Source organism: Dermacentor andersoni, chromosome 10 (genome assembly GCF_023375885.2).
Source record: "Dermacentor andersoni chromosome 10, qqDerAnde1_hic_scaffold, whole genome shotgun sequence".
NCBI lineage: Eukaryota > Metazoa > Arthropoda > Arachnida > Ixodida > Ixodidae > Dermacentor > Dermacentor andersoni.
This window is the reverse complement of record NC_092823.1, coordinates 139,631,398-139,647,378: the sequence shown is the minus strand read 5'-3', so window position 1 is coordinate 139,647,378 and position 15,981 is coordinate 139,631,398. Positions and strand designations below refer to the sequence as shown.

The 15,981-nt window shown below is 51.0% G+C and overlaps 1 protein-coding gene across 1 annotated transcript in view; it reads right to left on the bottom strand.

Annotated features, from left to right (window-relative positions):
• The window catches only part of LOC126545207 (aldehyde dehydrogenase, mitochondrial-like), a 153,274-nt gene extending 138,235 nt beyond the window's left edge, over window positions 1–15,039 (bottom strand). The window contains exons 1-4 of the mRNA XM_050192968.3: window positions 14,933–15,039; window positions 14,404–14,508; window positions 9,203–9,343; window positions 6,651–6,777 (exon numbers count right to left, since the gene is read on the bottom strand). Of these exons, the coding sequence (XP_050048925.2) occupies window positions 6,651–6,777; window positions 9,203–9,343; window positions 14,404–14,508; window positions 14,933–14,971 (412 nt within the window). The 5' untranslated portion in view covers window positions 14,972–15,039. The remainder of the gene's footprint in view (window positions 1–6,650; window positions 6,778–9,202; window positions 9,344–14,403; window positions 14,509–14,932) is intronic.
• Window positions 15,040–15,981: the final 942 nt, after the last annotated feature.

The window sequence follows — 15,981 nt, the reverse complement described above, 5'->3', positions numbered from 1 at the left end:
CTGTATTCTAAGAACTCAGGTTGGGCAACTTTCCTTGCTGGAACGAATTGTAGAACAGCCTACGGAGATGATGCACACCATGAGGGTCCTGTCAGCTTGTGCAATCATTTATCCACGCGTAGTAACCAAGGTACGGTGGCTAGAATAGTAATTCGTGAGAACGATTATCGTGAATACGGGAGGCGCGCCGCCAGGTACTATCAGTGACGCTTACCTACACCAAGCCGAAGGTCGGCGCATGCGCAGTGCTTTCGCGGCGATGATATCTTATAATCACGCGCATCGCGTCATCGGAGCGCACCTTTGTCGTGTGGTATCTTGTGAGTTGGCTGCGACACGTGTTCAAGTTCACGCCACCGCCCAGTATACTATGCGCAAATATATAAATTGGGGCGTTGTGTCTGCACGTCCTATATGTGGCTGTATATTGCAATGACTAGGGTTCCGAGGAGCAAAGGCTTGAAATTGTGCATCTTGTAATCAGGGGTATGTCACGATCCACCCGGGTTCGTGAACAAGGGAGGGCTCGAGGCACTCTCCGATAGACGGACGCTCCGCAGCGTGGTGGTGCTGAACGATGACTGACCACCGAGCAGCCGTGCTCGCCGGTGTTTATTGCGGTGCGGGGACCAATGTTGCTTCCGAGCTTGGCAGGCCACCGAACCTGGCGGCGAACGAAGATTATACCTGTTCGTTCGCCCAGCTGGTTCGCCCAGCCTGTTCGTTCGCCCAGCATGTGACAGTTACCCAGCTGGTAACTGTCACATGCTTGCTACACCCCCAGTTGTTAGTTAAATAAAAAAACAAACGTCCATGTTCAAAATACGAGGCTCTGCCTCCACCCTAGCTGGGTCGACGGTGCCTGCTATCCAGGCGAGTAACGGTCCGGTGGCCTCCGCCGTCGAGTACTCCGCCTGGGCACCGGTTTACGGGTCGGGTGTGGCAACGCCGGGTGCTGCCTGAGCCAGCCTCGCTCCATCCGGAGGGTCCGTAGTGGTCGGCCTCGTGAGTGGTGCTGGGCTCGACACCGGAGCCCAGCACCACTCCAACGGTTGCCGCACCACTGGCTACGGTTGCCGCATCCGAGGTGGGTGGTGCTCCGCTGGAAGCGACTGGTGCTGCCGCTAGTCATCCTGCGGGCTAGAACTCAGAAGTGGCAGACGAGGGTGCTGGCCAGGTCCTGAGGCGAGGCCTGACATGGTCGGCGTGTCTGTGCTACATGGCCCCGTCTGGCATGCGCACGACCAGCGATGAGGCACTGGCAGGAGACACCACCTGTCCGGCAGATCAGGGTGGGCCAGGACGGAAGTTCCTGGCAAAAACTGGAGCTCCCGACTCTGGCAAAGGCCCGAGACGGCACCCTTGGTCAGCAGCCAGCTTCTGCTTCAGCTGCTTCAAGAGCACTGTGGATCGGAGGTTCGGATGCAACACGTCCAAGGGTGTCTTGACCATCCGACCCAGCAGGAGCTCACAGGGGGCACGGCCAGTGACATCGTGGGGCGTGGTCCGGTACTGAAACAGTATCTGGGCAATCTGCGTCCGGAAATCCCCAGTCTGGCTCTTCTTGAGCTTGTATTTCAGGGTTTGCACCACCCGCTCGGCTGCACCATTTGAAACAGGGTGGTACGGCGGAACCATCATCCGGCGGATTCCGTCCATCATCCGTCAGCCAGGCCAGGTACTCTGCGCTGGCGAAAGCAGGACCATTGTCGGACACGACATCTGGCAACCCTTGGGCGGCGAAGACCTGTCGTAGCGCTGCAATGGTCGCTCTTGCTGATGGAGTGGTTACAGGTAGAACCTCCACCCACTTCGAGAAGGCGTCCACCACCACCAGGAAGTAATGGCCCTTGAAGGGTCCCCCAAAATCCACATTTAGGCGGCACCAGGGTCTCTGTGGGAACGGCCAGGGGGTGATCTACACATGACGCGAGGCTCGCTGATGCTCCTGGCAGATTTGGCAGTTCTGCACCAAGTGAGCAATGTCCTGGTCCAGGCCAGGCCACCAAACATGGGACCGGACCACCATCTTGGTCTTTTCTACGCCAGGATGACCCGCGTGCAGCAATTGCAGGACCCTGGACCGGAGACATTGTGGGATCACCACCCTACAAACCTTAGTAGGCAGCCCTGCTGCAAGCTCAGCTCAGCGGCCTTGCGGCTATAGGCCTGCTGCACCAATTCCTCTCCACGGGACAACGCTTTGACCACCTGAGACAGGACTGGGTCCCGGCTGGTCGCTTGAGATACTGCAGATCTGGAGAGCACCTCCGGGTACGCGTGTTCCAACATGAACACTTCAGCAGGTTCTGGAACAGCATCAGGCACCTGTGGCAGGGGCAGGCGGCTCAGGGCATCAGCAGGTCCCAGGTCCTTTCCCGGACGGTAAACCAGCTGCTAGCTGTAAGCTGCCAGCCTCAAGGCCCAGCGTACCACTCGAGGTGATGCCTGCACAGGAACTGCCTTGTCAGGCCCCAGCAGCCCCAACAGCGGCTTGTGGTCCGTGACCGCCTCGAACTTCCGGCCCCACAGGTACTGGTGGAAGCGTTCGACACCGAACATGAGGGCCAAACCTTCCTTGTCCAGCTGGCTGTAACGTTGCTCTGCAGCATGAAGCCGTCGAGAAGCAAACGACACAGGACGTTCCTGGCCATCTTCGTCCCAGTGTGCCAGGACGGCTCTTACACCGTACGGCGACGCATCTACAGTAAGTACGACAGGCTTAGCAGGATCGAAGTGCACCAGCACTGGAGCCTTGGTGATTATCTCCTTGCTGCGCTGGAAAGCCCGGTCCTGCTCCTTCTTCCAGACCCATTGCTGACCATATCGAAGCAGAAGATGGAGTGGCTGTAGATGCTCCGACAGGTTCGGCAGAAAACTCCTATAGAAGTTGATGAGGCCCAGGTAGCTCTGAAGCTCCTTGTTCTGGGGTTTAGGTGCCTTAAGCACAGCATCAACTTTGCGGGGAGCCGAGGCTAGGCCTGCCTGGGAAATGAGATGTCCCAAGTACTCAACGCTGGGTGATAGGAAAACGCACTTTTCCAGCTTGAGCTTGAGGCCGGCGTCCTGTAGTCATGCCAGGATGCTGTGCAGGTTCTGTAGGTGGTCCCCGTTGTCGCTGCCAGTAACCAGGATGTCATACAAGTACACCGCCACGTGCCTCATGCCCCTGAAGAAGTTGTCCATCTCCCTCTGGAATATGGCTGGGGCCGAGGTCACGCCAAACGTTAAGCGCGTGTACTGAAAGAGTCCCAAAGCTGTCGATATTGTGACATACTTCCGGGAGGCATCCTGGAGCAGCAGCTGCTGGTAAGCATCTCTGAGGTCGAGCTTGGTAAACTTCTGTCCACCGAACAATGCTGACCAGACTTCTTCAATAGGGGGCAGCGGGTACTTCTCAACGGTTGCGACGGGGTTGATGGCAACCTTGACATCACCGCAGATCCTGACACTGCCGTCTCGCTTGAGGACTGGTACGATGGGAGCGGCCCATTCAGATGTCTTGACAGGTACCAGGATGCCCTCTCGCTGTAACCGTTGCAGCTCCTGGGTGACCCCGTCCTTCAGGGCGAACAGCAGTGGGCGAGGCTTGAAAAAGCTTGGCCGGGCTCCCTCAGGTACATAGATGCCAGCCGTCGTGCCGGCAAATGTGCCCACCCCTGGCTGGAACAGGGACTTGAACTCTGTCAGGAGGCTGGGGACGTCTTGCACCACATCCAGGCTGGCTTCCTGGTACTCTGGCAGACGAACGCCCAATGCATGAATCCAGTTTCGGCCCAGCAGCGTCGGTGACGACCCCTTCGTTAATTAAAGGGGAAGGGTTGCCTCCCTGTCACCAAAGCGAACGCTGACCTGTGCCTGACCCTGGACCTGGAAGAGTTGCCCGGAGTAGCTGCGCAGCATCATGCCCGAAGCCTCGACGGACACGCCGGGGAAAGTACACTTCAAGAGTTTCCCGGCCATTACTGACACGCTGGCTCCTGTGTCCAGCTCCATGGAAATGGGGTGCCTGCAGATTTTGACGGTCAGCATGTACGGCGACACAGACGACGGTACAAAGCCTGTGTGCCACATGTCGAAAATCGGCGGGTTCTCGGTCACGACATGGAGCCTGGCCGCGGACGAACTTGAGCCTGCTGCCGCACGTCCCCGCCGCATGTCCTTGCGACGGCTACCCTGGCCGCGGGCTTGTGTGGTACGTGGGCTTGAATCAGGCTGCTGCTGCTGTTTGCTGTTCGTCCTCCCCCTTCGGCATACACGTGCGAGGTGCCCAGTTTTCCCGCACCTAAAGCATTGTGCTTGAGAGAACTGGCACTGTGAGGGGGAGTGAACAGAACCACAGCGACCGCAGGTACTGCCCTTTGTCGCCAACTCGTTGACCGCTGCTTCCGCCGACCGTGAGCCAGTCGCACGGGAAATCTCGCCGGCGTCCTTGGCGGCGGCTTCCATTGCCAGCGCTGCGTTCACGGCGTCGTACAGTGAGGGGTCGGGAAGCTCCAGGAGTCGCGTCTGCATGGCGGGGTTGTTGATGCTGCAGACGAAACGGTCCCGGAGCAGCGAGTCCAGTTGGTCCCCGAAGGCGCAGGCACTCGCTAACCCTCGTAGCGCAGCAACGAACTGCCCGAGGGTCTCTCTTTCCCGGCGGCTCCGGTTGTTGAAGCGGAAGCGCTCCATTAGTGTGGACGATGCTGGGTTAAAATGCGAGCGCAGTATGGCGAGCGGCTCACCCAGCGTCTTAACGTGTGGCGTGTCTGGCTTGAGGAGGTCGAGCAAGATTCTGAAGACGCGGGTCCCGCAGCTGGCCAGGAAAATGTCCCGCTGTTTGGCCTCGGTTGTTTCGTTTGCCCGGAAGAACACGTGGACTTGCTCCTCGTAAATTTGCCAGGCGGACCCATCTCCCTCGAACGGCTCGAGCCTTCCGTACAGCGGCATGGCGGCAGCAACGGGGGGCGGTGTTTCGCCGCTAGCGGCGGCGTGCGACGATCCGTGGCTACTCGTCGCCAGTGTCACGAGGATCCCATCCTCGTCGCCAGTGTCACGATCCACCCGGGTTCGTGAACAAGGGAGGGCTCGAGGCACTCTCCGATAGACGGATGCTCCGCAGCGTGGTGGTGCTGAACGATGACTGACCACCGAGCCGCCGTGCTCGTCGGTGTTTATTGCGGTGCGGTGACCAATGTTGCCTGCCGAGCTTGGCAGGCCACCGAGCCTGGCGGCGAACGAACATTATGCCTGAGGGGGCGTCACATGCTTACTACAGGGTATTCCCAACGTCAAATAGGATACTTAGTCGATGGGCTATTAAAGACCGTGAGCAGAATATTTGAGGCTTTTAAGCATGACGGACACATCCGCGATGCCCCCTGGACGCTACCACCAAGATTTATAACGCAGGATGAGGATGCGTTAACCATTGCAGCGATGTTCCAAGATCTTTTCCTTCCCACTAGAGCAATTCGTGAAGCCTTAGACGTCAATGCTTTGGACTCAGCAGTTCGGCGTCGGCAGAAGAGTGCAGGGTTTCCGAGTTGCATGGCAGCGCGGAAGCCATTACTAACAGATGCGAACAAGGCTGCGGTTTGCCATGCAACATGCTTCGGGGACAAACAATGACTGGAGTCGCGTCATCGTTTCTGATTAGTGTACTTTTTCCACGCAACGGGAGCAGAGGGTGCGTGTCTAGTGACTATCAGGCACGTCGTAAGGTTGACTAACCGGCACCTTTGGTTTTCATCAACGAGGTCACTTTTCACTAGATGTATTACAGATACAATTCTAACAACGTGCGAAAAGTCTCGGCCGGTGGAAAAAAAGCAAAAAAAAACTCGCAGTTTCGCCCGAAAGGCGAAGTATCGATTGCGATAGCAAATCAGTAGACAGCTATACGAAGTAAAGATACTATAGTTTTATCGCCCGTAATAAGCTTGTCAACATTCGCTTACTAACTAAACTAACAAACATGGTGTCACGCGTGCACAAGCAAACATGAACACATTTCACTCGATAACCGCGGAAACTCGCTGCCAAAACGCTGTAGTGAGGTAGTGCGGCAGCAGCGGCGAGCGAATTGACTTTCTAGCTGCCTCTCGCTTCCACGCGAACTGGGCGGCGAAAGCACAGCGCGCACGAAGCTATCAGCCGTCGGCGCACCTACAGACTCTGCTGTACTCATAGCAGATCGTTTTTAAAGTCCGCGCTGCTACCTTATACGCGGCAGCCGCCGTAGTAAAACACTACCCCCCCCCCCCCCCTTCACTGCCTTCCCGCGGATGCCTTGCGCGCGGCGGTACACGGCGCGCTTCGTCCCCGCTTTCCTCTCTTGCGCGCATGAGATTGAGCCGCCATCGTCCGCTCACCTGTAGTACGCTTTCACTCGCACATACAGCATACGGCGCGCTGTGACAACGTTATCGCTCATGGACTTTACACGGAACATCATGGCGATGGCGACGGCAGAAATACGCCTGGAGTGTGCATCTATCTAGTTCCTATCGCAATAAACTAAGGTATTCCGTGATGCTCATGCCGTTCGTGCAGCGATGCCTCTCAAATTATTCGTTCCGTTTTACACTCAATATTCAGTGCGTTAGTCCGCGAATTACGATATTCAGTGCAGAGATATATGAAATACAGATTTTACTGTAACTCACCCATAGGTATCGTTTTTCCGTGCACTTTATCTGCAAAGCCGGCGAAGTAGCGGATGGTGGCTATGGCCGCCATTGTGTCCCCGACTGCGCTCGTGAAAGGTTTGCCGTTGTCGAGCGTTTCCAGGCTCTGAAAGGCGTGGGGAACAGTTGTGGAAAATATTTTGAAAGTAATGAAAGAAAAACAATGCTGGCTCTCCCGCACATGTAAGCATGACATGGCTAGCGGCAAAGCAGATTGTTTGAGTAATTACGAGGATTCCTCGCAACCACCTCACAACCATCCATGGCACGCCGGACACTGCGGGCCTGGTCCCGCAACGTGGCGCCATCTATCGAAGGAGGCGGCACAAAACCCGCGCCATGATACTCACGGACCACTGGCGTTCAAGAGCACAGGGAGTCCTGTCTCAGCGCCAAAAGAGGGCAATCGAGTGTATGGTTTACTGCATCTGCCTTTTGAACGTTGCTATTGGAAATCGCAAATAAAACTTCAGCGTACTACAAGTTACAGCTTGAGTGATATTGTGAACAAACTTTAGGATGAAATCGGAAGCAATAAGTTTTTGTAAATTGTTTGGGCAGTAACTAGCGTATGTATTGTAATGCGGTCCTGTACAAGGGGTTGGGGGCCAGAGACCGCATTTTCTTCAGTTTTCACTGGTTCCCCGGATGATGTAGTTTTGCTCTCGCAAACATTGCCCGGATGTTCTAGTTTCAGTCTCGTGCCATTCTCGTCTTGAGTGCCCGGATAACGGCTCTGGATTTTGGCCCACGGTCTCCTGAAGGTCGCCGACAACGGAAGCTAAACGCATTTCAAGCTTGAAAGTGCAGATTATTCAGGCTCTGAACTCATGCACATGCTACGAGATTAACACTCTAACCCGCAATATTCGCCGCGGTATCTTGGTGGCTAAGACGTTGCGTTGTCGCGGTTTCAATCCTGGCCGCAGCGTCCGCATTTTGAGGGTGCCAAATGCAAAACCCCTGGTGCATAGGCGGAAACTAATATTTTCCCGGAGGTGAGACGGAGGGAAGAGGAGGGGGCTGGGGCCCGACCAGCTTTGCGAACCCCATATATCTATACAAGAAAAAAGCGGTTTTGGGTCCAGGCAAATATACACAGTCAGGTAGACGCGCGTATGAAGCGATTTCTTGATTTTTTGGCCGGGGTCCGGCCTTCATCAAGATGGCATAAGTGCAGCTTATATACATGTGCATATCAACCGAATGAAGATATCTTTACATGAAGAACGAAGAAAATGAGCGAACAATATGAGTGTCAATCAAAAAGAACAGCTGATAATGTATAAACAGATGGCGTTTGCAAGCACATCGTTTGAATATACAAAGCGATGATATGCACAAAAAATGAAGTTAGAAAGGCAATTGTCAGGTGACAGCAGAAAACGTCACCAAACTGGCGCTATGTTACCAAGCGAAAAAAAAACTAGTAAGAAAAACATGGTGAAGTGCTAGCAAGAAGGAAAACGAGGGTAGATATGACGGGCTATGAATATGCTAGGAGAATGTAAGTAAACTAGAAAAAGGAAAAAGAATCGAGAGGCAGACATAGGCAAAGCGACAGGGCGGTCGCTTTCGCTATATCTGCCCCTCGATATTTCCCTTTTTCTCGTTTGCTGGCATTCTCCTAGCGTAACCATGTACCAACTAGCCCAACAAGCCACTCTCACAAACCCATCTTATATATTAGGCCCTTTCCTAATTCGGTTTCCTTCCACAGTTCGTATATGAACGTGTGTGTGGACGGCATAGGTTACTACACGATCAAGGCACGGCACCTTTTCAAGTGTGTCAAGAATGGTGTTCCACTTGGTGATGTGGTCGCATTATTCGGAACACTTCTGACTTCGTGGGTGACGCGTGAGCACGATTCACAGTAGCCGCCGCCGACAGACTTCCGCTCATGCAGCGCTTTGTTTCCATATATGGTATCGGTGTCGTCATCGGTGAACAGAGGACTCGCGCTGCTCTGACTCCAATATAACTTAGGTTTTAACCATATTGACAGAAATTACGCAATATTGATATCGACTACATATATTACAGCGAAATTTGTTTACGTGAGATGTCTAGCTCACCCGTGTCACTCTATGTCCTTGAACAGTTTCGTTTCGAAACGGTAACCGCTAATATATTTTTCTGGTATTGTTCGGCTCGGATTTGTATTCACTTCTGGTCAATATTCTCGTTCGGGTATGGTTTTCGGTTCGACACCCAGGTTGAGTGACAAAATGCGGCCTCGATTTCGCCCTCATTTTTCTTTCACTTTCCTTCGTTCTTCTTCGTGATTCCCTCGTTCAACGACGGCTTTCGGAGAGGAACGCCGAGAAACAGTATCCGTAAGCGGCTGATACCATAAAACGCAGCCGAGCATTTCAGTCAAAGAATGGTTCTATTCCTGGATTCAGTAGACTTACGTGTATTCCGGGTGAATCATATGCTTAACATGATCGCTATCGAACGTACTGCTGTCGCATTAACTTTTTCAAAAATATGAAGATACGGCGTCTCTAAAGGAACGGTGCGCTCACCGCGATGTAATCCAAGTTTTCTTCCATCAGGTCCGCCAGTCTGAGAATGAGTCTGCCCCTTTTCGAGGCGTCCATCGTCCTCCATTCGGAGCCTCGTGCAAACGCCGCTCGAGCAGCTTTGACCGCTTTGTCAACGTCTTCCTGGAAAATAATGGATGACTTGTAAAAGCTTGACAAACTCGAGAAAAGATAAATGTCATTAATGTATATTCATCATCGTGTCTGACCATTTAATATAACAACAGCAGAGGGACAAAAATGGAAAGAGTGCTACGTAGGAAATACAAATATTTATTAATATATGCCAATGATATTACGAATGACGTTAAGCTTGCGTCTCCTTGCTTCAGTTTCACTTTATTATTGCGCAAAGGTTGCAAATGTGGATTTTACATACATACAGAGGGAGGTCCCAGAGTCAACAGGCTCTAGAGGGGACCTCCGGTTAGTAGGAACTAGAAAACCTAAATACATGCTTCAAATATGCCAGACTATATAAAGAAACATCTATATGGCTGATGTCACTAGCTGATACGCACAAGAGCTTATTTTAACGAGAGAAAACAATCGTCAAAAACAGTGATTGGTAGGATATTAATCGGTTACAAAATATACGGAGGATAGACTTTAATATTTATAAGACGGATGGTGTCTACAGATGAGGTGGTAATGAATTCTATACTAATGTGGCCCAAGAATTGGTAGTAAGTTTACCATAATTAGTTCTAGGTTGCAGTAATAAGTAGCTGTTAGAAGTGAATTCGGCGGATAAGCAGACAATTGCGAGGATGCCGCAATACCCTTGCGTTTAATATGTTTTCTCGCTCTCTCCCCTTCCAACTTCCAGCGTGCTCACTCGAACCCTCGTGTTTAGGCGACGCGGCTACTCTTTCCGCTCACAGCGCGATTCCTAGGTGCAGCGTCCGATGCGGGACGCCTCCGACGTGATCGCTGCGCCATAGCGCGGCTGGTGGGCAAGCGTCCCCTGCGATGTGTGCCGTGCTGCTGGTGAGGAGTCATGCGTCTGCGTGGTGCTGCCAAGCGAAGCGTCAGCCCCATGATCGCGTCCGCCTTCATGGCGCGTCGCGGCCCGGCTGCCCGTGCCGATCACGACGTTTGGCTCGCGTAGATCGTTTCTCCCTCCGAGACACCGAGTTCTTTGGTTCGTTCCGCTTGCTCAGGCGCACGTTTCGTATTTGTGTGACTCAAGAGCACGCCGAGCGAATGAGTAGGCGGTGCGAACGGGGTGCGATAATGCTATCGTGTTCCACTCCTGAAGGCGAAGCTTAACCGTCCTCCAAGTTTTTACTGCGAGAAACGCAGAAAGCACATCACCATTGATTTTCTTAACAGTGTTTTCTAACAACTCCAGGGTAAGCCTCTTTAGCAGCTCCAAAGCACTTTTTTTTTCACTTTTTCTGGTTTTGCGCACACAAAATTGAAGTTTTCGCTCAAAGCTTCTTTGGCTTTCTTACTGAACGAAGTATTTGGGAGGACAACAAACCCACCTTCCTTATCAGACTGCAGGATTCCAAGGACATTGTCAACGAAGAAACGTACAACAGGCTGCATGAGCATTTCGGAGGGACCACGAAAAGGTCCTGAATTCTGGAGTTGTTCGATACCCTCTGATACGCACCTTTCCTTCTCCTCGGAAGGTGCTTTTCGTGATTCGGAACACTTCCGCCTTCGGAGGGACACTGGAAGAGCATTTCGAAGATTCTAATTTCGGAGACATGGAGACAAGTCAGGCACTGGCAAGGTTGGCTCAGGTTGACGTGCCTTCAAGGTCAAGATTGCCGTTTGGAACCAGCTCTGCCGCGTCAACACATTCACTGAGCTGGATTATTGGTTGAAGCCTTTTGGCGTAACGTGACTCGTCATGTTCCGAAACGGAGCAGGGCAAACCCAGATACTGGACGCGTGGCCTATCTCGACGACGCTTCGGTTCCAGATGGAGCGCATGACCTGTTGGTGAAGAGATCCAAGTTCGCTTTGGCACCGAGCTTGCGTGGTCACCAGCTTCTAGCCATTGTCCGGGAGATATCACGAAAAGCGCCTTCCGAGGAGAAGGAAAGGGGCCTATCAGAGGGTATTGAACAACTCCTGGATTCAGGACCTTCTCGGGGTCCCTCAGGAAAGCTCATGCGGCCTGTTGTACATTTCTTCGTTGACAATGACCTTGGAATTCTGCAGTCCGATAAGGAAGGTGAGCTTGTTGTCCTTCCGAATACTTTGTTCAGTAAGAAAGCCAAAGAAGCTTTGAACAAAAACTTCAATTCTGTGAGCGTAAAATCAGAAAAAGTGAAAAAAAAATGTGCTTTGGAGCTGCTAAAGAGGCTTAACCTGGAGTTGTTAGAAAAGTCTGTTAAGAATAGCAATGGTTATGTGCTTTCCGCATTTTTCACTGTAAAAACGCACAAGCCTGACTGCTCTATGAAAACCATAGTGACAGAAGAAGGCTCATGGCAGAAGCCTGTGGGAAGGTTCTTGCAACGTTCCTTGAATGCCCTTGCTACTGAGGGCCCTTTCGGCATTGACACTTCAAACGTAGTGATCAACACCTTGAAATCGGAAGTGCTAACAGCGAACACGCCTTTTTCTGCGGATATTGAACAACTGTATTATTCTATCCCGCATGAAGAACTTTTTGTGGCAGTGCGGAAAGCTATTTAATGCCAAAGAGAGACTTCGTTTCAAGGCAGTTGTGGCCTCTCAACTGAGAGTTTTATGGAATTGTTATCTTTTTTCTTGTCGGTAACTTTTGTTAAATTCGATGGCAAGGTGTTTTTACAGAAGAATGGTACATGTACAGGGTGAAGTGTTGCGCCGGTACTGTGCGGTATTTTCTTAGCGAAATTCGACAAGTCTCTGTCAGACGCCATTACCGATTACCGTGTTGCTCGTGTGTTTAGGTATGTTGACGATTTCCTGGTTCTCTTAAATATCAGACGAAGTGATTGTCTCACTCATATCATTTGCAGAATTTTATCAGCCTTTCAGCATTGCTCTCGACATCTTAGTTTTACCCACGAGGCACCACAAGAAAATTCCATCAGGTTTTTAGATTTCACTCTAACCTTTCACACTCAAGGTCACATTTGCTGGGCTTGTAGTCCAAGAACAAAAAGACGTTGCTACCGTACCAATCCACTCACTCGAAACTGGTAAAGCGTGGCATAACCTCTTTGTGCTTGTCGAATGCGGTAGAAAAGAGTTGTACGCATCTAATGCTAGACAGTGCCGCCAAGCAAGAAATGAGACTCTTAGCGGCAGGCTATCCAAAGACTTTGATCACTGCAGTGGCTGAATCTGTGCACAAGCGTTTGAAAATGAAAAACAGGGGGGATCGCGAAGTGCGAGACAAAATAAAAAAGAACTTGGTGGTTATGCCGTATGTACATGGCATTTCACATAGATTGAAAAAGGTTGTGGCAAGAAACGATGTCCGTTTGGTTTGCTCTGCGCATTGTAAGCTTGCAAAACTTTGCATGAGGGTCTCGCAGCACAGTTCGCGAAAGAGTACGTGCTATACCAAGCATGTCGTGAAGCACCGCACGTGCGACAGATGTGTAGTGTACAGTATTCCTTTGAAACGTGGTAGAGATTACATAGGACAAACCGGTCGCTGTGTGAATCATCGCATGCGTAAGCATGCGAGTCTAATACCCACAGGCACAGGCGGTTATCTTCCACAGAATTGTAAGGAGTGTGGTTGTAATCCTACCTTCAGTGAAGTTTCAATCTTGGCGAAGGCTAAGACTCAACAGGAAAGAGAGCTGATTGAAGCCTATCGCATCTATAAACTGGGCCCCGAGAAGTCTGTAAGCGCGCCATCTGTGTACCTTATTAAGAAATAGCTTTTATTTCTTGATAAGTGTAGACGTGTTTAGATACGGTGTTGACCGTATTTTTGTTTTGTTGTGCCTTGCGCATGTTTAGCACGGACTTGGGGGACGTCGTTTTCATGAATGAAGTTCAGTTGTTAGTCCAGCCACCTTCTTGTCTCTTTGTCTATGTCTGCCTCTCGATTTTTTCTACTCTCAAGTTTGCTGGCATTCTCCTAGTATAACCATGTACCAACTAGCCCAACAAGCCACTCTCATGCTTCTTGGTCAAGTGGCGTAGACCGTTCGGGAATCCCGTGACATCACATGGAAGTTGAATTCTCTGCTACTTGCAGTTTGTGCGAGGTTCACGAGCCAGCAAAACCAGCGCAGCACTACGCAATAACGAAACTACTGAAACGCTAAAGTGTGGGCGGCGCTGAGTCGGGCGAAAAGGAAACGTTTCGGCCGCCCGCGTCGTTGTGAAGGGTAATTTCAAATAGTCCTATTTTTCTAAAAATGAAATAGAACTGGACAAGTAGCATCTTTTTCGGCCTTATAATAGAATACAAGGTTGTTATTTTTTAAATGAATGGTGAAGTACTAATGGCAGAATTTAACTGAGGAGTGCTTTTGTCATAGGGCAAGTAAGTACACGAATGTCCCGTGGGAGTGTCTAATCATGTCCTGTATTCCCCTAAATTTCTCGATGATTAAGGCTCTGTTCGCGATATTAATGACGCCTTAAAGATTCTGGAGCACTAAGCTGTCACTTTGGCTGGACTTTATATTTGCCTTCAGTGTCTCTTTATGCAGCAGCCGCCGGAAAAGAACTCGCCTCGCCCCCGTGCCTCGCGTGCAACAGGAAAGGGCTCGCTTTCGGCCCGCATTCCTCGCCTGTAGATGGGAGACTCAGCCACGTTTGCCAGCTTATTCTCGCACGCTTTCACTCGCAGATGCAGAATACGGTGCGCGGCGACGATATATAGCTCTTCGACTTCATATACGGACGCTCACGGCGACGGCGTCGGCAGAAATGCGCCTGCAGTGTCCATATAATTGTTATCGCAATAAAACAAATAAATGCAGAGATGTTAACCAGACGAACTACTGCAGTTGGTTTGCTGTAGTGTGGTGTGGTGTGTCTGTGCACTATCCGCGCATTATCACGCTGCCTTCTTTCGTAAGGAGAGATGACGGCAGCACCCACGCCAAGGGTTCAGCCCGATTAGGACTCCAACATTATTTTGCGTTAAATCCAACTTGCGCTAGGCTTCTCTCGCCCACGACTGAATCCCGCCTAAAGCTGCTCTTCGCAATTTAGCAGCTGCTTAAAGGATCGAAATGTTCAAGGGTCAGCACTTCAGCACTTACCTTCTCTCCTTCCTGTATGTCCGCAATTTTTGCTCCAGTCGAAGGGTTGATAGTCGGAAACGTTTTTCCCGCCACAGAATCGACAAAGTCGTTGTTGATAAATATCTGTGTAACAAAGAAATGCAAAGTTCTAAATGCGCGGATGTTAAAAGAGCACGCATTACATCATATGACTGCATTAATTAAATATGCACCATTACGATCCCCTTGAAAGCCCTAAACTGAACCTCTTCCACGTATCAGAACCAGTCCTATTTACTCCGACAAACGCAGCCTGACAAACTTTTCTCCTGTCTACAATCAGGCCAACTGTTAGACTAACGTGACGTAAAACGTGTGACGGAATAACTGTACCGCAATTTATTATTTATGGAACTGCATGAGCCCAGCCAATGGTCAAGAGAAGCGCTACACTCATTCTTTTGCGCGCTTCAAGCTATTATGAGCAAATAATTTCGGATATTAAAGCAACAGAACCGCCGAAACGTCGAATTATGATACCCTCTCTCCACTGCATCCAGAAACACACCTTGACAAACTTCACTTCTGGGTTGCGTATCGGTGGCATTTTGCTGTAGAGACTTGGAGAAGTGTGTGCAAACGTTCTGAACGCCCAGGATTTTATGAAACGTCCACATGAACTGGCCAAATATTGCTGGTGGTGCGCTTAAATAGACATGAACGTTCGAGGAGGCTACAGGTAATGCAGGCCACGCAATGGGAAGGAGCCTTTCGCTGTACTTGTTCGCGGGTCTCATGATGGATGGTGGGCCGGTTGAGAGAAGCGCCAAGTTATGCACGTCTCCCGAGAGCGGTAGGCGTGTTTGCACTTATTTCGCGACAAGATCAGCAGATGGATCGTCAGGACGCGTCCACGGTCCGTGTACGCCACGTGCACCTGACTACGACGAAAGGACATTAATCATTAGGTATCTCTCCACCCCGCACGCGAAGGGCGGAGCGCCGTGGAAGGGGGCCGATTCTAAAAACAGCCGGGCGCCTGAAAACGAGATAAAAGCATTATCAGCGGGACATGAATGGTTCTGAAAAACAAGTCTCCTCACCACGTTCATGGGCAACGAATTGCGCTAGAGCGTAGCCTGCGTGCCCGGCAGAATGTAACTCAACTCAGCGGCCCGACATTTCTCTGCCACATTTGAATGCAACAATACAGCGCGAAAAGTAGCACCAATAAGCACTTTTGGTAAGTTGAGTTAGAACATCATTCAGCGTAACGTTGAGATGCGAACTCGGCCTGAAGCGGTCCAGTGATGTTCAGTCAGATGTTTCTGATGTTTCTGACGCGGAGGAGGCCAACGCATGTATAGAGCATGTTGAAGTGACGCTAGTTCAGCTGATAGTGCACGTAGGGGAACAACGCTGTTTCAACCGGTTTCCTAGGTATACTTCGCGGCGCAAAATACATTTCTTGAAAAGGGACAGAAGAAATGAAGACAGTGAAGCGCCAAGACAGTGTTGGCGCTTCACTGTCTTCCTTTCTTCTGTCCCTTTTCCAGAAATGTATTTTGCGCCACGAAATATACCTAGGAAACCTAAGCACCAACTTGCCCAAGAAGT